The sequence below is a fragment of the Petaurus breviceps genome, unplaced genomic scaffold, assembly GCF_028583685.1.
Source record: "Petaurus breviceps papuanus isolate PSGF00001 unplaced genomic scaffold, PetGlider_PUasm1.0 90633, whole genome shotgun sequence".
Lineage (NCBI taxonomy): Eukaryota > Metazoa > Chordata > Mammalia > Diprotodontia > Petauridae > Petaurus > Petaurus breviceps.
In genome coordinates, this window is record NW_027187293.1 from 390,841 (window position 1) to 414,640 (window position 23,800).

General features: G+C 38.0%; 1 protein-coding gene across 4 annotated transcripts in view; it reads right to left on the reverse strand.

Moving 5' to 3' along the window:
• The window catches only part of SDCCAG8 (SHH signaling and ciliogenesis regulator SDCCAG8), a 270,183-nt gene that overhangs the window by 221,607 nt on the left and 24,776 nt on the right, over window positions 1–23,800 (reverse strand). For all 4 annotated transcript variants that reach the window (XM_069064466.1, XM_069064464.1, XM_069064463.1 and 1 more), the window contains exons 6-7: window positions 11,884–12,022; window positions 1,186–1,338 (exon numbers count right to left, since the gene is read on the reverse strand). In XM_069064466.1, the coding sequence (XP_068920567.1) occupies window positions 1,186–1,338; window positions 11,884–12,022 (292 nt within the window). The remainder of the gene's footprint in view (window positions 1–1,185; window positions 1,339–11,883; window positions 12,023–23,800) is intronic.

Sequence of the window (23,800 nt, forward strand, 5' to 3'; positions counted from 1 at the left end):
TCTAATTAAAGGGGGCTAACTCAGAAATGACTCTTACATCAACAAATCAGTTTTCTGTTTCTCATGTCAGTCTCATTGTCGTGATGTTTCTTGCTTAACGTTTACAGCTGCTTCTGACTCTCTTCTGGAATAACATATTCGCCATATGTAAGTGTGGGCTTTTCTGTAATGGATATGCCTTTAGCCTCTCGCTTCCTGATCCTGTGCCATACTTTCACAACACATTTTTTTGCTATTCTCTCTTCTGCCCACCTTGCTTTGGAGTCACTAAATATTGCAGCATATGTTGACTTCAAATTTGGAGAGTCTTATCAATACAATTCTTTGTAGAATTTCTCTAATTCATTCTCTGAAGCAGATGCTGCTGGATAAGCTGCAATTATGCTCCTGGTAGTCTTTTTGTTTATACATATAATGAGCTCCGTACAGTGAAACTATCAAGGAATTTTTTTTTTTTTGCCTTTGAACGTATGATGAAATCGCATCTTCTCTAAGGAGAGTCTATAAATCATGCTCTATTTAACTGTGATACCTTCTTATCTTCTGGCTTCATTAGAGTGAGAACGTAAACAATGGCACACTTCAGAAGTTCCTCCTGTAGTTGATCCATTGGCCTTTGAATAAGGACATTACATTGAGATTACACACTCTTTGACTAAATCTTTAGAAGGTCTCCAAATAATAAGGTTCTGAGCACCCTCTCTGTTCTACTTTGTCACTCTACAAATGTCCCTACACAAACGGGAGGTAGGAAAGAGAAAGGAGAAAACTGTCTTTTTAAAAATTTTTTTCTTGGTTTTACAACCTGGTGTTCAGCCTCCTTGACAAGCTTTTCTGCTTGGGGAGGTGAACCCTCTTACAGCAGATGGAATCTGAAGCCTTTCCAACACAGAAAAACCTGCTAGAACTTTCACTCTTACGGTACAGTCTATTAAGAACCTATAGTCATGGGCCATTGCGGAATATTACTTTTGTGGAGAATATAATATTTTATGTAAAGACTAGAGAGATAAAAAGTTCTTGAATAAAGGTCAAGACAAAGCAAAATGGAAGCATACTGTCATAGAAACTTAATAAAAATAAGGTAAGTTTTAAACTGGTTATTAAGGACTCCGTGATGTCTAAAAAAAGCACAACAATGTATTTTCAACAATTACAGACCGAAACACTTAACACCAATTTTACCGTTGCTCCCAAGTTGTCTCGCTCTTTTTTCATCTCTTGTCTCAAGACCTCCTTTTCACTGAGTCGTTTCTCTTGCTGGACTACAAGTTCTCTTTCAAATCGACTCTTCTGTCTCTCCAGCTCCGTCTTTAACTGTTCACACTGAATTAAAACCTATCAGATAAAAATTAATGTAACTGTTGTGCTATAATATGACAATATGTGAGAGCTGACATTTTAAGATCTTTTAAACTAATTTGAAAATTTCTGAGATTCTCACGTGGGAACTAATAAAAAAATATCAATTATTATGAAGCAGAACATAGAAAATAAAATCAGAGGCAACCTTTCTATTTTTAGACCTTAAGCTAACCATAATGTTTCTACTGAGAGATTTAACATAACATGAATAAACTAAGAAGTACACGGGTTTGGAGCCTTAAACAGCATCAGTAATATGGAGTTACTACAAAGAGGTCAGGAAAAACTAATTTCCCATTACTAACTCTGGGTATAACCCTAAAATAAAATATGTAAACATTGAACAGTTGATTTTTTTACTGATGAGTATGATTTTTGGATACCATAAAGAATAATTCAACAACCAATTTGGAAATATGGCATTGTATTTAAAATTATATGCAAGGTATTAATTGAAATATTATGAAAATCAACTCTACTTAAATACAGTCAGGTCATGCTTTTGTTGACTATACTTAGTAGTATATCTGTTATAAAAACTAAGTAACAAATTTTAAGATAATGAAGTAACACACCCAGTGACTATCTGGTTGTAGAAAATAATGCTGCATTTAATCCCTGGCTGAATTTTAATTAATTTTTTTAAAAAACAGGGAAATTCTTACTTTGCTTATTATTATGCTTAATCAGGAAATAAAAGTTTTCTACTTTTTATACATGTTATATTTCATCATATCCAAAATACTAATATCTCATATTTCTGCTCCCCCTTGAATTCTTAGAAATCCATGCCCCATAACATCAATAAGACAATTTAATAAGAAAGACTCTAGTCTAGTAAAGACTAGTAAAGAAAAACTCTTAGTCTAGTAAACTTTTTTTTTTAAGTTTTGGGTAAGGATATGCTTCCCTCTAGTGAAAACGAGAATTAATACACTCAGTCTTCAACCAGGGAACTTTATGAAGCTGCTTCTCCTCAATGAGAATTTCTCTCTCATTTGAAAAATTTATAAAAATTATGATTTCCACAAAATTATTCTGTAAAGCTTCTGTTTTCATGGCTCAAGAAATTTAATCACTAAGAATAGAGAAGTAAAAAAGGAAGAAAATAATGGGAGAAAGAACCCTAATCTAGATTCCAAAGCAAAATGTATCTGGGCTTGATATAATTCCCGAGCTAAACTAACCTTTCTTCTGTATTTGTTTTGTTCCTTCCCAGAGCCTCCCCCAACCCTTGTTTTCCATGATGTGGTGGCCTAGCCACTTCCTTATGGATCTAATTCCACTGCTATTATCTGGTTAGATTAACTACAATTTGAAGTGACCTCTTTACATAATCTAGGTGCTTATCACCACCACTAAGTATGAAGGCTGACAAATCAAAGGTGCTTATTGAATTGAATTCCCCTAACAGCCAGCCCCCATCTAATTCATTAGCTGCTCTGCCTCCATTGCTGGCTCTTGGTCACCCTGGCTCTAGTAGACACCTGGACTCCTACTTCTCCCAACCAAGATCAGAGGTTAACTCTTGGTGTATAGGGAATGGTTGCCCAGAAATGACAAATAACACGCATGACTTAATCAGTCACTAAGTATTCATTAAGCACCTAAAATGTTCTAGGCATTGTGGAAGTGCTAGGGATAAATACAGTGAATGAAACAATATCTTCTCCCAAGGAGCTTATTTTAATGAGGGAGACAAGTAAATATTTAAGTATGCACAGAATAAATATAAAGAGAAAAAATATACAAAGTAGTTCAATACAAACTAGTTTAAGACAGCTAGGTGGCACAGTGGACAAATCACTGGGCCTAGAGTCAGGAAAACCTGAGTACAAATCAGATGTCTACTAGCTGTATGATCCTGGGCAAGTCTCTTCACACCTCTGTCTGCCTCAGTTTCCTCAACTTCAAAATGGTGACACCCATAGTAACTACCTCCCAGTGTTGTTGTGATTATCATGAGAGAGTTGTACAGCACTTAGCATAATCCTGGTACAACATTAGGTGCTATATTAATACTAACTAGTAGTAGTAGTAGTAGTAGTACTAGCTGCAAGGATTATATGAGGTGAAAGTGAAGAAAGGATGCTTTCCAAACACAGCAGATTGATAGTGCATGGAGACTGGAGATGAAATGTTACTGTGCAAGGAATTGAGAGGCCAGTGAGTCTGGATAATTGAGTTTCAGAGTTTCTACTACGTAATGTACTATATACAATGTACTATGAGCAAACAATGTACTATGAGGCTGAAAAGATAGATCTGGGTAAGACTGTAAAGGGCTTTTTAAAAGCTAAAAGGTTTATATAGTACTAGATCCTAGAGGCAACAGGGAGTCACTAAAGAAGTGACAGGGTCAGAGCTGTGTTTAAGGAGAATTACTTTTGACTACAATGAGAAATATAGAGTGATGAGAGTTATTCCACAAGTCAGCAAGCATTCATTAAGCAATTACTACACACCAGGCACTGTGATAAGCAGGAGTAATACAAATGGAAGTAGAAAGATAGCCCCAATCTCAAGGATTCATCTCAGGGAGTTTATAATCTTAAAAAGTGGGGGGGGGGAGGAAAACACATAGAAGGAAAATAAAGGGGATGAAAGGGTTTGGCAACTAAGATGGGTAGTCAGGGCTTAGGAGAAAAAAGTTTGTAGTCCATCAAACCGATAAGGAAGCTAATACAATAATGAAGGAGAAAAGTGAGGAGGGCTTGAACTAAGGTGGTAGCTGTGTAGACAGTAGGGTAGGATGCTCTGGAGGTAGAAATGCCAGGATTTGGCAACTTAATTGTATCTATGGGGTAAGCAACAGTGCAGAGCCCAGGATAAAGCTAAGGTTGAGAATGTGATATTCTGGAAAAAGGGTGGTGCTTTTAATAAAAATATAAAGATTTAGGGCAGGGTAGAGAAAAGATAATGATACTATTTTGGATATGTTAAATCTAAAATGTCTCCAGGACGTTCAATTAGTAATGTTTAATAGTTAAGGGATAATAGAGAACTGGAGTTCAGGACAGAAAACAGACTGAGAATATAGATCTGGGATTCAGTGGCATAGAGACACTTGAACCCACATGAGTTCATGTGTATGGAGAGAGAAGAGTACAGGGCCTTGGACAGAGCTATAGGGAAAACTGTGAGGGTCTGAAGTATGTGAGGTATAAATAAAAAAGAAAATAGGCAGGAGGAAAACCAAGAGGTCACAAAAGCCCAGAGAGAAGAGATCATTCAGTAGGCAAAGGTAAGCAAGGGGCAAATATAGCAGACAGATCAAGAAAGATAAAGACCAAAATGAAACACCCAGAGATTTAGCAGTTATCTTTTAATTGGTAACTTTGCAAAAGATTTCATTTAAATGATGAGATAAGAAGATTTAAAAGGGTTGGGGGTGAGAAGAGAGTAAGTGGAGGCAGTGAATCAAGATGGCTTTTTCTAGGAGTTTGGCTAAGAGAAATACATAACAGTTAGCTTGAGGGGATGGCAGTGACTAATACAAGTTTTTTAAAGACTAGGAAGGCTTGGGCACATTTGAAGGTAATAGGAAAAAAACCAGTAGACTGGAAAAGGCTGACGATTAAAGATGGGATGATTGAGGTTACAATTTGCAGAAGACTGGAGGGACTTGATCAAGGGCATATAGAGAAAGGTATACCTTGGCAAAGAAAAGTTCCTTCCTTCATTATTAGAGGCCAGCAGAAAGAAATCAAGAATGGGAGATAATGTCAAGGTATTTTGAGATAAAGAGAAAGGGAGAAAGGGGAACTCACAGTGAAGTAAGAGCCAAGATCCTTAGCTGATAGAGCAGGAGGCATGGCAGGCTTGGGAAGATAAGAAAAGGTCCTAAAGAGTGAGAGAGGAGTTCAATTAGGGAGAAATAAAATAGATTGTCTTGTTGCAATAAGGACGCAGTCAGAGTTTGATAACAAGCATTTATAATGTACACATTCAATACTGCTGTGCAACTTCCTGGAACTCTTTTTAGGAAGAGTGGAGAAAACAGATAGTGAAAGTAATTCAGAGGTGAGGCTGGCAGAGGATGAGTGACAATAAGACAAGGAGGCAAGAGATTTGAGAACAGAGGACAGAGTAGAGATGAATTAGCTAACTACAGGCAAGACTGGAAAGGAAGGAAGGTGAAATCAGAGCAGGGATAATGTCATGACATAGTACTGAGGGATACAGAATGCTGAAGGTCTCAGGGAAGGCAAAAAATAGGTTAAGGTTTATGGTTAGACAGAATGTCAGAGTTATTTGATCAGGGAAGCATCAGATTTGTGGGTGATTTAATTTATTCTATTCTATTATCTAGCATATGATCTTTGTGTGGCTGAGATAGAATGAAGCATTAAATCCTGGGATTTAAGAAGTCTGAGGAATTGGACAATTAGGGAGTTTTGAAGGAACATCAACATGAATGCCAAAGTACCCTAATATAAGGAAAAGAGCTGGGAAGGAGAAGAAAATGATGAGCCAGGTGCTCATCTTTCCACTAGTCTTTCAGAAAGGAGAGTGAATGATGGGGAAACATCACTGCAGGATATAATAGGACATCTGACCAATCTATGAAATAATAATTGTCCAAATTTCTAAGACTAGGCTCCTAACTGGTGAATTACTATCAACTAATCAATCACCAAGGACAATCAAGTCAGGAATATCACAAGATCATCATTTTAGATCTGGAAGGGATCCTAAGAGGGCATCTAGTACAACCACAGCATTTCAAAAGTGAGGGACTGAGTCCAAGAGAGTTAAGTGCCCAAAGTCACATAAGTGGTTGTTGGTAAAACTAGAATTTTAGTCCAGGTCCCCTAATCTTAAATCCAATATTATTATTTTTTTATCATAAGAGTTGTCAACACAGAACTTTCCCTTTAGCTACCAGGTATCCCCCTCCAGAAATAACTGCAATCTCCAATGAAGAGGTCTTATCAAATCATAGTATTACTAACCCCATTCCCCATGCAGGAAAATAAAAAAGATTTCCTACTAAAATAACCAGGTACCCCTATTCCAGTCATAAAATTCTTTTTTAAATTAAAATTTATTCTATTCTATTATTAGTTCTTCCAAACCTTAAAGTACTCTGTACATTATAACATATTCTTATTACCATAATAATAACCACAAAATTCTAATTCACCTTCATTAAAAACCAATAAAAATGAATAGAAACAATTTTTAGAGGAAGATAAGCCAACTTATCAATAATCATACAAACTGCTCTAAATCACTAATAATTAGATAAATGAAAATTAAAAACAATTCCAAGGCACCAACTCACACTCAGACTGGTTAAGTTGACAAAAAAAAGGAAAATGACATATGCTTGAGGTAATACATAAGAAAACAAGTACTTCAATGTATTATTGGAGTTGTAAACCGGTACAAATATTGGAGGAATTTGGAACTATGTCCAAAAAGCTATTAAACTGTGCATAACCCTTGATTCAGAGACTCTGACCATGCCAGATCTATATTCCCACTTATCGCACCCCCAAAGAAGAAAAGGACCGATAAGTACAAAAATTTTTATATCAGTTCTTTCTTTGGTAGCAAAAAACAGCAAACTGAAGGAATGCTCTTCAACTGGGGAAATGGCTAAACAAGTTATGGCATATGAATAAGATGGAATAGTACTGTGCTGCAAGAAATAATGAAGGGGATGGTTTCAAAGAAACTTGGGAAGAGTCATAAGTGGATGCAAAGTGGAATGAACAGAACCAAAACAATTTGTACAATTTAACAATAGTGTAAAAATAATCAATTTTGAAAGACTTAAGAACTCTTATCAACAGTGACCAGTAACAATTCCAAGGGACTTGTGATAAAACATACTATCCACCTCTAAATGGAGAGTTGATAGACTCAGTGTGAGTACTGAAGCTTATATTCTTTCCTTTTTCCTTTGGACATGGCTAATGTGACAATGCTTGGCATGATTATATTTATAATGTTTTGTTTTTCTTGACTTTTCAATGGCCGAGGGAGGGGGAAGAGGAAAGGAAAAATTAGGAACTGAAAATAAAACTGATTAAAAATAAACAAAAAAACTACACGGAACATTCGTGGAGAAAAATGTTAGGAAATATAAGAGTAATGCAATTCCAAAAAGGTTAGGAATCATGGTATACACAAATCTTCCTTTTTTTAAAGCAGAAAGTTTTCCACCCTGTGAAATAATATGACTTTTTCTTATAAACTTGAAGATGAAAAATTATCATGAAAACCTGCCAATTTCACAGTGAAGAGATTTTATTTTTCAGTCTGGCAGAACTAGAAAGAATATACTGACATATTCCCTCAAAGCTAGGAATACTAATAAGATAGTAAAACTCAACCTACTAAATATAACAAAGTAGCAACCTTTTTAACTTTAGCATAACATGCCATCACAAAATAATATAAACATATTAAAATAAAAAGAATTTTCAATCTTACAGGAATTGCTCTATTTCATCATATAGTTTAATCTAGGGCAAATTTTATTTCTAACAGTGATTCTAAGCTGGGTCCTTAACACTAGATGAGAAGTTGCTACAGGGTAGGAAATTTAAAGTTTTTCTAATATTTATTTTATTCCTCTAGGGGAAAAAAAGTAAGGCAGATGATGGGAGTAAAGACACTGTCAGGCAGAAAAGGTGAGAGGATAATAAGAGATCACATTCTAGTTTAATATAAGCTCCCAGAGGGAAGGAAATGCTTCATTTCTATATTTGTACCCATAGGTCCCAGTTCAGTGCTTGTCACGCAGTAATAATCATTTATTGATTTATTGAGTGGTTGATAAAAGAACCAGTGGCAGGTCAAGGGGTCCTCATACAGAGGCAGAGGGTAGTAGGGCCCTGTTCTGGTCTAGTAAGGTAGCCACCTCAGTGTCAGCCATGGAATGCTAATAAAGCTGCCCTCAGCCCCAATATCCTAACTTCATTATAGGCTCCACTTAATAGCAGGCCCTCTGTAACTACCTAGCCCCTTCTCCCCAATGTTTTAACTGCTTCATATATGCCTCACGGCTCACTAGAACAACAAGCATGTCCATGAACTCTTAGTTCCCACAAAAACAGCAGGTGTGTCCATAGGATGGGAACCCACTACTGCCTCTACCTGGTCGCTGCCCCCAGACCCATTCCCACAGAAACAGGTGTGTTCTTATATTCAGTCACAATCACATCATCCATCTAGCCCAAGACAGGACCACAATACCTGACTATCTATTTTGACCATACAGGACCACAATAGCTAGCCAATTAGAGGGCAGCACGACCAGAATGTGTAACCACCAAACACCATAGATGGGACCCCTCCTTCATTACTTAATCCTTAACAAACTCCTCCTGCCTTTTTAATATTAATCATATTCCTATATTCTATGTAAATTTTTATTATGTAATCAGCATCTCTACCCTATAAAAATCCATCTTGCTTTCTCTGATGTTGCTGGTTCCTCTTGGAACTTAGCCCACTTCATGAGAGGCATCAATCTCAATAAATGCCTATACTTGGATTAGAGGTGGTCTGACTCCGAATTCTCTGAGAGGGTTCCACACCAACAGTTTTTGGGTGGGCCCCCACTTCAATACCAACAACAGTGGCCCTACAGGGGCTACCTTTCACCTAGGCAGATTTACAAAAAAGACAGAAGCCCACTGTGCCCCTCCTCCAATACCCTCACTGCTTGTTCTGAGTCATAAAATCAGGGGCCATACACAAGAAACACCAAATGTCAACAATCTGGCCCAAACAGTTCTGGCCTGAGAGCAAGGATTATTGGCTTCTAGTCCTTGTCCTGACACAAACCGTGGGTCTGTTTGCTGTCTGTAAAATGGGGAGTTTGGACAAAGAAGTGGCTAAAGTCCCCTCCAGCTCTAACAGTCTGTGCATTTATGTGATTTGGTAGTTATTTGGTTCCACCTCAGCTCACTTTCAGTAAGACTTCACGGAGCGATCGATCCTTTGAGACGAGTTACTTGGCAAATCACTTCATTTCTCTCCTTCTCAGTTTCTTCTCCTATGAGGACTGGAGGATCCTTAAAAGTTATCTTCCAGATCTAAGACAACACTTTCAGTGATGGGGGCAAGGGGAGGGCTTATTCTTTCAGTTCCTTCATCAAAAAGCAAGGATTCAGGGAAGGATTGCCACTTTTCTCATTCAACCCCCAAGAATCAGGGTCCTCAGATGCCATGGGGAGGAAGACAAATGATCTCAGCACTTAATGATCAAAAATAATTAGCTCCAATAGAAGAAGGTCCCAAATTTCCTGCTTCCTCTACAGAGGATGGGATGAATAATCTCCTTCCTAACAACAACCTCTTGGCATACTGAGGATTCTGTCTACTGCCAGGCAGGGTATTTACCCTTCTACTCCCAGAAGGCTTTTGGGCTGCTTGCCCATGGTACAGAACTCCCTGGTTATGGCTTTGCAGCTGGACAAACAGGTGATCCCAGTTATCCTCAATAGTGCCAACCTTGAAAAATTAGCAACATTTCCATACATTCTAAGCTTCTCATGAATTTTTAAGTGGTATATTATTTAGTTATACAAAAATCTCCTTGGACCTATTTATTTTTCAGCCTGTGTCATCTCTTGGAATAGATATTTTATTGATATGTTAACCATAGTATTCCTTTTGTGAAAAAGTATTCCTTTTCCATAATCCTAAAACTAGGCAAGATGAGTGACACTGGAGGGGAAAAAAAGAAGCCAGGCTTGAAATCAAGCCTGGGTTCAGGTTTCACCTCTGTCCATGCTAAGCAGGTCACCATGACCAAGTAACTCCTCAGTGCTTGGGTGACTCTCTAAGTTTCTCTTACAGACAAAGGGCTGATTTGCACCAGTGAATGGAGCTTCCATAAAAGGAGTTTCTCACAGCAATGAAATCATAGGTATGGATGCACTGCCCACCCCCAACCCCCGCCAAAATCAAACTGTGTTCTTTCTAATCTCTATCAATGCCACAACTAGTTGGATTGTGAATTACCACTGTGTTCAAGTCACTTAAACTCTCTGTGTCTCGGCCCCCTCACTTACAGAACAGGTGAACTGGATACGATCCTGTCCAGCTTTAAAGTTCAATCTATGTCATCAATAGGATTCCATGAAGGAGAGCATTCACCTTTTTCACATCTCCTGAAAGGAGATATATACTAATCTGTAAGTTTAGGATGTTTACTATGAAATCAGAGTATAATCACTTACTAAGTACACAAAAGTTTATGTGAAGTTGTCAATCATCAAAGTAAACCAAGTCCACAGTACTGAGGACCATATAGAGCTAGAAGGAACCATGAGACAAGAAAGTGAGCTAGAGTGTGTAAGCAGAGTATGGTATACTGAACAGATTTCAAAAAGGAACCATTTTAAAGAGAACTGTGAGTACTTATGACAACAGAAACCCAAGAGGTAATTGACTTACTATGATTAATAGAAATCATATCTCAAAATTATTGAAAACAAAATTTATTTCAGGAAAGAGGGAATAGTTTTTAAGTTTTCTTAAGTTAGGTTTCTTAGGTTTCCTTAAGTTTCTTTCTGCATTTTGGAGAGGGAAAGGCAGGGCAATTGGGGTTAAGTGACTTGCCCAAGGTCACAAGGCTAGTAAGTGTTAAGTGTCTGAGGCTGTTTTTGAATTCAGGTCCTCCTAACTCCAGAGCCAGTTCTCTATTCACTGTGCCATCTACCTGCCCCTTAAGTTAGTTTCTTAACACTTTTCTACTGGAAAAAAATTTCTGTGTACAAAATCATGATGTCAGGGTTTTGGGGCATTAGCTTTTCTACCCATTAAAAATGTATGATATGGTGTATCACAAGTCAAGTGTTCTATTTGACTTAGAATCAGGAGGTCTTGGTTGGAGGCTTGGCTCTGCTATTTACTATCTATGTGACATTCCACGAGACACGTTAGCCATACTGAACCTGTTTCCAAGCCTGTAAAAATGAAAAGGTTAGACTAGATGACTTCTAACATCCTTTCCTGCTCTAATTCCATGACCTGATGTAAGAATATTTCAAATTCCTGATGTGATTAGCCTGTAATACACCAATGGAACACTAGATGGTAGCATATAACAAGACACTAAGGATAGAATGCAGTTCATTTCACAGAACAATTAGTAGTCTGCTTTAGAATTAAATTTAATTTTGTGCAATTTGACTTTCATACATTGTAATAAAGCAGATTCCTTTCCTACACATATTATAAATCTCTTCAGAACATAGCCTAGAGTTTCCATATATTCTAAAAAAGAAACAGAAGCTCACACAATGTATACATAACATATAAGCTTCTAAATAACTTTTTGATGCAGCATTTCTGACTGGTGATTTACTACTAGATTTGTTTTAAAGAAAGGGAAATTCTCCAAAGGCTAACAAGAAACAGACAGCAACAAACAGAAATCCACTGTGTGAATGCTGGCCACAGAGAATCCACAGTTAGAGGAGGAGCATGGGAGAAAACATCCAAAAGAAAAACCAAGCCACCAAGCTGCCACTTAGTCACTGCTCCACTCACCTTGGTTTTTTCGAAGTTGGCTTCTTCTGTCATCAGCACAGCCTGTTTCACTTGCTCATAGGCACTGGATTCCATTTGCTGCATCTCTGACAAAGTCTTCCTTACTGTAACTAGCGCAGACATTAATTCATCTCTTTCCCTATCAGCAAAAGGAAAAATCCAGAACAAGAAACAATGAGGCATGAATGTCCTCCAAACATCAGAATGAAGAAGTGAGCATTTAGATGAATTAAAAGGACAATAAGTGGAGTGCTAGCTTGGCACATCCTTAGATGTCCCTAAGGAAAGTCACTCTGCCCTAAAAAAGGGGTGGGAGGGAGGGAACATGTCAATTAAATTTTTGAAAAAAGGGGCAGATATCCATTGCAGAACTGTATCTGGGAGTGTGAATAATCTGTTGTGTAGTAAGACTAGGATGAGACCACAAATTCAGCCTTGAGGAAATAGAAGACATTAGTCCAATTTGAAAGAGACTGAGGGGTGGGGAGGGAGATAGGGATGGAAGCAATATACTGGGAAAAGAAAGGCTATAGCTGGTAATGGAAGGCAAGTATAACAGGAGGCAGGGAATAAGATTGATTTGATGTGCATTGCTTTCTCATTTCCTTGGAATCCATTAATCATTTCCTTTTCACAAAACAAAATTCCCTTTCCCCCAAATTCAAATACTCCACATTTCCTACTCAGACTCTCTTCCTCAAAAGTAAGCAATACTTAATTTTTGTGGTCATTTTAAGATCACTCTCAGGTGTCTCAATGGCACAAAGATTGGGGTTTTAAAGAAAATTAAAAACTTATAACAGCTACCATCCCTTCTGCTGTGCCCTCTAGAATGCCTGCTCCATAAGCAATAGCTTGTTTTCATCTTAAACTCTTTCTTTTTTCACTCTTTCCATATTCTGATTTTCAATGAGACTAGACTCCTTCCTAATGACAGATTTCTTGGCTGCCCTTTCTAGCACTGCCTGCATTTTCACTCCTCCCTCTGACTCTCTGGTTGAGATAGAAGAGTTGGGAAATAAATTCCTTGCTCCCACTGCCACTTCAAGGTTGTCCTTCTACCATCATCACTGAGTAACCTCTCCTTGTTTGGGGTTCACTCATTATCTATCCTACATTCAAAATCCTGGTAGCTATTTTCTAGAGACTTCTAGCACATCTCCTTTCTTCAATGAGTTTAGTGCCTGGCTCACAGTCATTCTCCTCCCCACCAATCCTTGCCTTCATATTAGAGGACTTGACATACATATTGTTACTCCCTAATACACCTTAATCTCACAATTCCTCATTTTACTCATCTCACATGACCTAGTCTCCACTCCACCTCAGTCACTCATAGAGATCAGCATACCCTTGATCTCTCCATTACCCACAAATACACCACTTTCATATTTATGATCTCTGAAATGTCTTTTTTTCTGATCATAATCTATTGTTATTCCACCTCTCCCTCGCAACCCCAAACCCTTTGTCCACTGACCTCCAATCCCTTAACCTCTCAGGTTTTTTACAGGGTGTGATACCCCTATGCTACTTAAGACTCTCCTCCCTTTCCCACTTGGTGAACCAGTTCAATTCCATGTTGTCCTTTTCTCTAGAGTCCCATTGCTCCAAGATTGAAGATCTTACTCTGCCAGTCCTCAGACTTGGATCACTCCCAGTATCTGCTGCCTTTGCTCCTATACATGTGCTGCTGAATGCATCTAGAGAAAATCCACAGAGCACTGTTGAATCTACTACAAATTTGTTACATGACCTCCAGTGGGGGCTCACTGTGAGAATATAATCCTTTTATACCCTCCTAATTAATTCACTATTCCAACTCACTATAGTGGATCTTCCAAACCTCATCTCTTCTTAAATCTCCAATGGCTTGCCTCCCATTGTTCTCAGCTGAGAGACTTGTCTTGTATTTTACTGAAAAGATTTGGACCATTTCCTGAGAGATTCCTCTTCTTACCTCCTCCTCATTTCATAACACCTAGCTGCTTTTTGCCACTATCTCTTCACTCTCTCCTGGTCATTCTTCTATCTATTTGACTATTCTTTCAGTACCCTTTGCTGCATCTTCACACAGGACATGCTCACTAACTATGGGTGTCCCACAGGGCTCCATCCTGGGCCCTCTTCTCTTCTTCCTCTATACTATTTTACTTGATTATACCATCAGATCCCATGGATTCAATTAGTATCATCTTAATTCTCAAAACTGCTTATCCAGCCTTAACCTCTCTGCTGATCTTCAGTTTCAAATATCCAACTGCTTTTCAGACATCTCGAAATGGATGTCCTTTAGATATCTTAAACTCAACACATCCAAAACTGAACTGATAATCTTTCCCTCAAAATTCTCCCCCTTCCAAACTTCCCTATTACTATCAAGGGTAAAACCATTCTCCCAGTCCTCTAAGCTCACAACCTAAGTCAACTCCTCACTGTCTCTCACACCCTATATCCAGTCTGTTGCCAAAGCCCATCAACCTCTTCTAGCAGTCTCAAAAATGCCCTTTTCTCTTCTCTGATATTGCTACTAACTTGGTGCAGATAATCATCTGCTCACTCCTGTATGCTTCCTACTGGGTCTGTCTGCCTGAATTCATCTTCCTCTTAGCTGTCAAAGAGATTTTCCTAAGGCACAGGACTGACCATGTCACCCTGCTACTTAAACTCCAATGGACTGCCTCCATGATTAAGTAAAGGACATCTGCTTGGCACTCAGAGTCCTTCATAACTTAGCCATCCTGGCATCTTTCTAGCCCTCTTGACACCTGACTGTATTCCACCCTACCCTGTTCCAGGTGTTCTGATATTGAGTAATTCTGTTTCAGGACAGAGTTCTGTGGGTCACCCACATGGTTAGAGGACATCACCTACATGAAGATCTAGGAAAGGAATCTAAGGAAAAGTCAGAGAGGCAAGAAGAGAACCAGGAGAATAATAATATGAAAATGCAGAAAGAAGAGAATGAGGGAGAAGTAGGTAACTGATGGTATCAAAGGCTAGAGAGAAGTCAACAAGAAGAAGGAGAGAGAAAAGGCCATTAAATAAGAAATCATTAATAACATTGGGGAGAGCAGTTTCAGTTAAATGATGAGGTTGGAAGTGAAACTAGGGAGTTAAGAAGAGAATGAAGGTGAAGGAAGTCAAAGCACCCATTACAGACAGCCTTCTCAAAGTGTTTATCCACAAAAGGGAGGAGAAATATAGGGTAATAGCAATAATTTCTTTCATTTCCTTTCTTGTCACTCTCTTCTTAACTCTTTCTAGTCTGGCTTCTGAGTATATCAATTAACTGAAACTGCTCTCCCCCAAGTTACTTAATTTTATTAAGTTATTTAACTGATTATTTAATTGTCAAATCTAATAGCAAACAATCCTCATCCTTCTCTTTCCCTCCTGTATCACCAAGGCAATATTCACAGCACCAATGGCAACTATGAACATGCTGGCATAGTTTTGAATTTCAAAATATAACAGACTCTCCGTATAGAAGACAGAAGCAAATCATTTATTCAGACAGCCAAATCCCAACACCAGAAAACTGAATCCATCATAGCAACAAAGAAATTAATATACCTTATCACTTTTGGAAGCAACAGCATCCTCAAGCCTTCCCCTTTCTTGGGGCTTCCCACAAACAAAAACTCACAGTCCTAGCTGTTTGTTTACCTGTATCCTCTCCTCCCTCCGTTCTAACTGCTCTGACTCCCAGCTTCCTCTCAACTCTGCTCCACTCATTCAACAAACTCTTCCCCTTACAGGCTCCATGTGATTATATTTGGCCTATTAAGGGACAGGGAAGAGCTTCAAATGTCCATTCCCATTACACCTTCTCTCAGCCTTTGCCATTGTTGGTCATTTACTTCTCCCTGACTCTTCTAAGTTTTCATGGCACTACTCTCTCTTGGTTCAATTTCATTTGACTTCTCCTCAGTCTCCTTTCCTGGATCACCATCCCACTAACTGTGAGGGTCTCACAAGGCTATATCCTGGGCTTTATTCTCTTCTTCCTCTATACTATTGCACTTGGTTATCCATCAATTCCCATGGATTCAATTTCTATTATCTCAATTCTGCTGAATCTCAAATCACTTATTTAGCACTAACCTCTCTACTTACCTCCAGTCTCTCATCTCCAATTGCTTATTGGACATCTCAAACTGGAAGTTCTATAGTCACTGTAAATGCAAAATGCCCCAAACTGACCTCATTCTCTTTCCCACTACCTACTTCCCAATTGGGATTACTACCATGCTCCAAGTCACCCCTGCTCACAGTCTAAGTACTTCCCTAGACTCTTCACTCTCATCTCTCCCATTCAATCACTTGTCAGAATTGTTAACTTTACCTCCCAAATATCTCTCCTATGTCCACTTCCCTCCTCTGACTCTGCCACAATCGATTCAGACCTGGACTATTACAAGTGACTTCTGGTGGGTCTACTTCCCAACAAGCCTCCTGGCTCTGCAGTTCATGCTCCTCCCAGATGTCAAAGTGATCTTACTGAAGTCTAGGCCTGATTATACATATGATCCCACTACTCAATAAAATCCCAATGATTCCCTATTGTGCTTGAGATTAAATACAAAATAATCTGGCTTTCAAATCCCTTCATAATTCAGACCCACTGTCCCCGCTCAAGTCTTCTCGACACATTAAATTCAGATAGATCCAGTGATATTGGTCTCCTTGCCTTTCCTCAAACAAAAGAACTCCATTTTTTGGCTCCAGTTATTTTCAATGTCAACGCCTCATGCCTAGAATGTTTTTCATCCCCATCTCCACCTTCTGGCTTCCCTGGCTTCAAGTCCCAGATAAAAATCTCACCTTCTATAGAAAGCCTTTCCCAAACCCTCTTATTTCTAGTGCCTTCCCTTTGTTAATGACTTCCAATTCATCCTGTATATACGTGCTGCTTATACATGTAGCTGTTTACATGTTTTCTTCCCCCCATTAGACTGTGAGCTCCTTGAGATGAAGGACTGTCTTCACTTTTTTTCTTTTTTTTTGTATGCCCGGTGCCTGACACATAATAGGTACTTAGTAAATGTTTACTCACTGACTGATATAAGGATAAGTTACTAAAACTAATATAACTTGGGGTCTTTGTTCACCCACTCCTAACACAACATTCACAGGTCCACTAAAATGAAAATTGTTAAAGTAGAATAAGCTGTATCAGGAGGGAGTGGAAAGTCTTCAAGGAGAAGCTAGATAACTGGTTTTCAGGATGTTGTAAAGATTTCTATTCTGTTGTCTGTTATTCTAAATGACTTCTGAGGCTCCCTTCCAACTCTTAAGGTTCTATGAGATATTTATCAAGGGTTTGATTGAATTAAATGTCTAAATGCCTCAATACAAAAAACTAGGCAGGATGCAATCTCAGAGCTTGAAATAAACTCCACATTCTTTGGATAAAAACATTCCAAGATAATGTGCTAATGTATGCAAGTGGTCATGGGCAAAAAGGAGAGCTGGATAGTTTAGGCAATTAATACAAATGTACAAATGAACAAGAACACATCTTAATAGTTAAGAAGTATTGACAAAGGAAAATGTTATAATTTCATAAAGTTCCCAGTGCAGAAAGTGTTTAAGTCAATTTAGAGGTAGAATTAGGAATGGAGTTATATATCTAATGTGCGTTTTTCTCCCTAAAGGTTTTAGGCCATTGTGAGTTGTCCAGTTTTAAAACTGTGGTTTCAAATTCAGTTGGGATAACTGTGTTTGCAGCTTAAAATTTGGCAATAAAAAGATAAGTGCCTGCCAAGAAGCAACTTTAATTTTTCAAATTTTAGCTGGCTTTGAAGAGAAAACTGAAGGCTGGATTTACGGTTTTTGTTTTTTTTAATCAAAGATAGTACTGAAAAAAAATTTTTTTTTTTTAACATCGAAGAGTTTTAGCTACTTATGGTCTTTGAAAAATGTCCAAGTTTTAAAAATGGATAATTATGAAACTATAGTATTATGTAGCTTCATAGAAGTTTAACTGCAAGTTATATAATACATGTGGGAACTTTTTCTAAGAGTAAAAATGTGATAAAGCTGATTTAAACAAAGAGTCATTTGTGATGTTAGCTTATATTAAATTACACTGCCTTTCTTGTGTCCAAATTTAGAGTATTTCCCATTGGAATTTCCTCACACAGGCAAGTTTTAAATGAAATTTACTTTGGTTAAATTTCAGAGGGGGGAAGGGAGAGCGAAAGGGAGAGAGAGAGAAAGGAAGAGGGAGGGAGAGAGAGAGGGGATGGGAAAGAGGGGCAGGGGGAGAGAAACAATGAGATAAGTATTGTAGTCTGAGTCAGGAAAGGTAGATTCAATTCCTAGCCCTGACATTTAGGGCAAGTCACTCATTTAACAAGTTTGAGCCTCAATTTCCTCATCTCTAAAATGGGTAGATTAATATTTCACTAACTACAAACTTTAAAGTACTATAAAAGGTGAGCTACCATTATTATTTAAAGAAACAAATTAAAAATAAGTTATTAATTCAAATTAAATTTCATCAATTAATAAGTGTAATTAAAATTATATCTATACCTCCAAGTGAGTCCTATAACCTAAAACAATGCTGGGTTGCATTTGAGGTATTCACTTAAAAAAATTAACAACTTTATTGAAGAAAATCAAAGTATAATACCATTTGATGCCAAATTTGATACCCTGAATCAAAGTTCAAGCCCTTTCAATGTTTGAAATAGGTCAGGCTCAAAGTTCTAAAACCTATTAAGATGTATTAGTGAGGGACAGCCAGGTAGCACAGCGAGTAAGAGCACTGGCTCCAGTGTTGGGACGACCTGGAGATCGAATCCAGGGCTCAGACACTTAACACCCACCCAGAAACACCTGGCCGTGTAACCTTGAGCAAGTTACTTAACCCCAATTGCTTAGGGGCGGCCATGTGGCTCAGCAAGTAAGAGCACCGGCTCCAGTGTCGGGATGACCTGGATCAAATCTGGGCTCAGATACTCAGCACCACACCCAGAAATAACTGGCGACGTAACCTTGAGCAAGTTACTTAACCCTGACTGCTTTAAAAAAAAAAGATGTATTAGTGAATATGCAATTACTCTATTATCTAGTCCTTAAACATACAGATAATAGCAATGCCAGTATTAGACAAAGTGCTCTCTACTAGATAGCTCTTCTACTTACTAAATGGGTTCAAATAATTTTACCTCTTTGAGACTCCATTTTCCCAGTTGTCAAAAGGGGATAACACCACCTGTTCTACCTAGCAAACATGGTTTGTTTCTATGGGTCAAATAAGACTATGTGAAAATGTTCCACAAAAAAATAAAGCAGTACTGCAGCATAAGGAATTACTATTATTGCTTCAAAGCAGGATAAATATCAGAGATGTTCCCAAGATAAAGAAAATGGTTCTAAAAGCATATTTGTTAAAACCATATAGATGAATGAAAGTGAAAAGAAGTTTGAATAAAGACATATTTAAATGATGCTAAGTACTGACTTTATTAAAACCTATAAAAGGCTAAACTCCTCATTAATAACACAAATAATATTCTACAAGGTGTCCACCTAAAATATCTCAAGAACTCAATAAGAAATCCCTTGGGAAAACACATTTTTGAAGCCTCAATAGAACATTTCAGCAGGTACCTCAATTAATCCAACGGCATGTACAAATGGGAATAGTGAATTGGTGTTTCTGCAAAAAACATATGCTAGGTGCCTATAAATTCTGTGAGTTCTACAAAATATTTCTAGGAATGACTGGATGAGACTTATGAAAGAGGTTCTTCTGGCAAAACAAGTAATGTTCTATCAACACTTTATCACTCCCTGTGATCCAGATAAAATGGCATTTAAGAAATAAAGGCAAGCCAAAAGCATCAGCATCAGACGTTAAGGTAAAAAGGCTACCCAGATATCCATAGTTACAAAAATGATGAATATATATGGACCCTGTAGACATGAATAGGTGGCACCTTCAGAAAACAAAGTCAGTTCCATCTTTATAATTGTTAGGAAGGAAATCCTGAGGCAACAGCATTTCAATGATTTTTCTAAGTACGACTTCTAACACCATGGGATGAGACCCAACAGTAATAACAGCTCACACTTATATGCCATTTTTCAGCTTAAAAATATTTTCCTTGAAATAACTCCACGAGGCAGGGAATGTTCCCATTGTACAAGTGGAGTTAACTGAGGTTCAGAGAACAAATAACTTGCCTTTGGCCACAAACCAATAAGTGGTAGAGCTAGAACACAAACTTGGGTTTACAACTCCAAATCCAACAATCTTTCCTACCAGATCATGTCGTCTAGAACTTTACAAGAACAGACAATATGGATTTCGGATGGAAATTTAAAGAAAGTCAATTCTATAGTCAGAACCAAGAAGAGTGGGGAAGTCCCTGAACTGGGTATGCTCACCAAAAATTTCAAGGAAAAAAGGAACCATTTTGGCACATGCCTAGCCTTTTGCTGCAAAACAGAATGAATAGAAACCATCTCATAATTATTAACACATTCAACGCAGCAACAAAATGTCTATGATGTCAAGGCATTGGCCTGGGTGCAGCAGTGAATGCAGAGATGCTCTCACCCAAGGAGATTATGAGCTAACATATCTAGTTAGGTTGTATGAGAATAGTATAATAGAAGAGAAACCAAATCAAAGCATCATACCATAGGCTAATGTATTTTGTGATGAAAGAAATAAGAAAATTACTTAACTAATTATTTAAATCATATCCACTGTGGCTCTAGATGTTTTTGCCTGTTTGGGTTGAAATCACATTTTCCCCAAATACAACTATATACAGCAAAAACCTGATATATGGTTAATAGTATACTTACTACAATCCAACAATGAACCAGAAACTATGATTCATCCACTGGGAGACAGAAAAAGATTTTCTAATTAAAGGCTTTTCTTCATAGAAAGCTTTGTAATATAGTGAAAAGAGTGTTGAATTTGGATAAAAATGACCTGGTTTCAAATTCTTCTTCTCCCACTTATTTAACTGACCCTGGGCGAGTCACTTACCCTCTCTAGGCCTCAGTTTCATTATCTGTAAAACAAGGATATTAAGCAGAATCAGGGGTGGGGAACCTGTGGTCTCAAGGCCTCATCCAGACTTGTTTGGATTCAGTCAAAGGGCTACATGTGAGTACCTAGAGGGCCACATATAGCCTCGAGGCTGCAGGTTCCCCAACCCAGCAGATGATCTCTCAAGTCCTTCTATGATCCTATAATCCACTTCTGTGCTAGATGGAAAGGCAGATGAAACAAGTCATTGTCGTCAAGTACTTTACATTCAACAAAACAACATGTATATGTGAGACTAGATACAGAGTACATGCAGAGTAAAAAATATTGCTTGAGGGTGGCTAGGTCGCGCATTGAATAGAGCAGTGGTCCTGGAGTCAGGAGGACCTGAGTTCAAATCTGGCCTCACTTACTAGCTGTCTGACCTTGGGTAAGTCACTTAACCCCAATTGCCCTGCCTTCCCCCCTCCAGAAAAAGGAAAAAAAAAAGATTGCTAGAGATTCTAAACGGTAGAAGACAGGGATAGAGGATATTTCAGGCATGTGAGACGATAGCCTTTGCAAATGCACAGAAGTAGAAGAAGGAATAGTGCATAAGAGGCACAACAACGTTTGACTATAACATAGAATTTATGGAGGGATGTATTATGTAACAGCCCTGGAAAGGTAGGCTGAAGTAAGATAGTAAAGGGATTCAAATGACAAATAAAGGAGTTTTAATTTTATCCTAGATGCAGATAACTAATGGAACTTTTTAAGCAGGAGAATGAAATGGTCAGACTTGTACTATAAAACAATTTTGGCAAGTATATGGAGGATGGAGTGAAAAGGAGAGACTGGAGGATGTAGGGAGATGAATTCAGAAGCTATCAGAATAGTCAAGATGACAAGGGCCTAAACTAAGGTGCTTATGTTGTGAGGAGAAAAAAGAGAACAGATGAAAGTGAGGTAGTGGAGGTATAGAATCAACAAACTTGACAACTAATCAGTCTTCCTAGATATTGGATGTGGGGTGAAAAGGTTGACGACACAGAGATGGTGAATCTGATGGACTGGAAGAATGGTAAGGCTCCTAAAAGAAACAGGGATGTTAAGAAAAGGGACAGGTTTGGAAAACAAAGAAAATGATAATGAGTTGTGTCTGAGATATATTGAGTTTGAGATCCCTACTTGACATCCACTGGGAAATGTCTAGTAGACAGTTGGTGATATGGGACTGGAGTCAGGAGAATGCTTAGATCTGGATATTTGGATCTGGAGTCATTTGCATAGTAATGAAAACTAAATTTATGTAAGCATATAGTATCATCCACAAAGAGATAATAGAGAGGCCCTTTGAAATATGATAGAAAGATGGAAACAAACAAAATTATAAACGTTTTGGCTTAGATTAAGACCTGGACATAAAAATACCTAGTTTTAGATTATTCTCAAGTAATAAATGCCTTGGGGTGATATAGAGCTTTCCCCACAAAGTGATTTGCTTGGATATTCATCTTCATAATCACTATGAGGAAAATAAAAATATCAAATTAAATCTGTGAAATTATAATAGAGATAAATTAAGGAATCTTCTGAGAATTTTACAGTTAGATAGGATGAATACTGAAATTAGCAACCAGGTATTTTGTCTTTCAGTCCCAATTCTCATCTTGAAGCCTCTTTTGTCCAAGAATACCTATTTCAGTTGAGGTTACTACCATCCTCTCATTCATCCAAGTTTATAATATCAAAACACTTCCTTCCTTCCTCTCGTTCACTTTCCATATACACATCACATGCCTCGTCCTGTCTATACTTCCACCACAACATCTTTTACCTATTCCTTTTTCTCTGCCATTGCTTTAGAGTTCAGGTCCTCATCACCTCTAATCTGGACTATTGTAGCATCCCAACTGGTCACACTACCTCCTAATCTTTCTCTGTCCAAGCAAACCTAATCCATACAGTCAAAATAATCTTATGTTCCCCAATTGATAAATGGTCAAAGGATATGAACAGGCAGTTTTCAGAGAAAGAAATTAAAGCTATCTATAAGCACATGAAGAAATGCTCTAATTCACTATTGATTAGAGAAACGCAAATCAAAACAACTCTGAGGTACCACATCTCACCAGTCAGATTGGCTAAGATGACAAAACAGGAAAATGACAAATGCTGGAGAGGATGTGGGCAAACTGGAACACTAATGCATTGTTGGTGGAGTTGTCAACGGATCCAGCCTTTCTGGAGAGCAATCTGGAATTATACCCAAAGGGCTATAAATACTTTCATATCCTTTGATCCAGCAATACCACTCCTAGGGTTATATCCCAAAGAGATCATAGAAATGGGAGAAAGACCCATATGTACAAAAATGTTTATAGCAGCTCTTTTTGTTGTGGCAAAGAATTGGAAATTAAGGGGGTGCCCATCAATTGGGGAATGGCTGAACAAGTTGTGGTATATGCATGTTATGGAATACTATTGCGCTATAAGAAATGGGGAGCAGGCAGTCTTCATATTTACCTGGAGAGGCTTAAAAGAACTGATGCTGAATGAGAAGAGTAGAACCAGGAGAAATTTGTACACAATTATAGACACAACGTATGTGTGATGACCAACTTTGATAGACTGGACTCTTCTCAACAATGCAGGGATATAAGTCAATCCCAAAAGACGCATGATGGAGAGAAGAACGTGCATCCAGAGAAAGAACTAGAAAGAACTAAATTTATGTCCAGGTGGAAGCAAAATACCTGATCTTTTCCATTCTCTTATTTGATTTTATGTCCTCTTTACCATTTTTCATTCCAGCTGGTACAATCCATCCTTATAACCTGACCAATGTATAATGTGAAAGTATTTACAGATCCTATACTTGATTATAAGCCACCATGAAGGGGGGAGTGG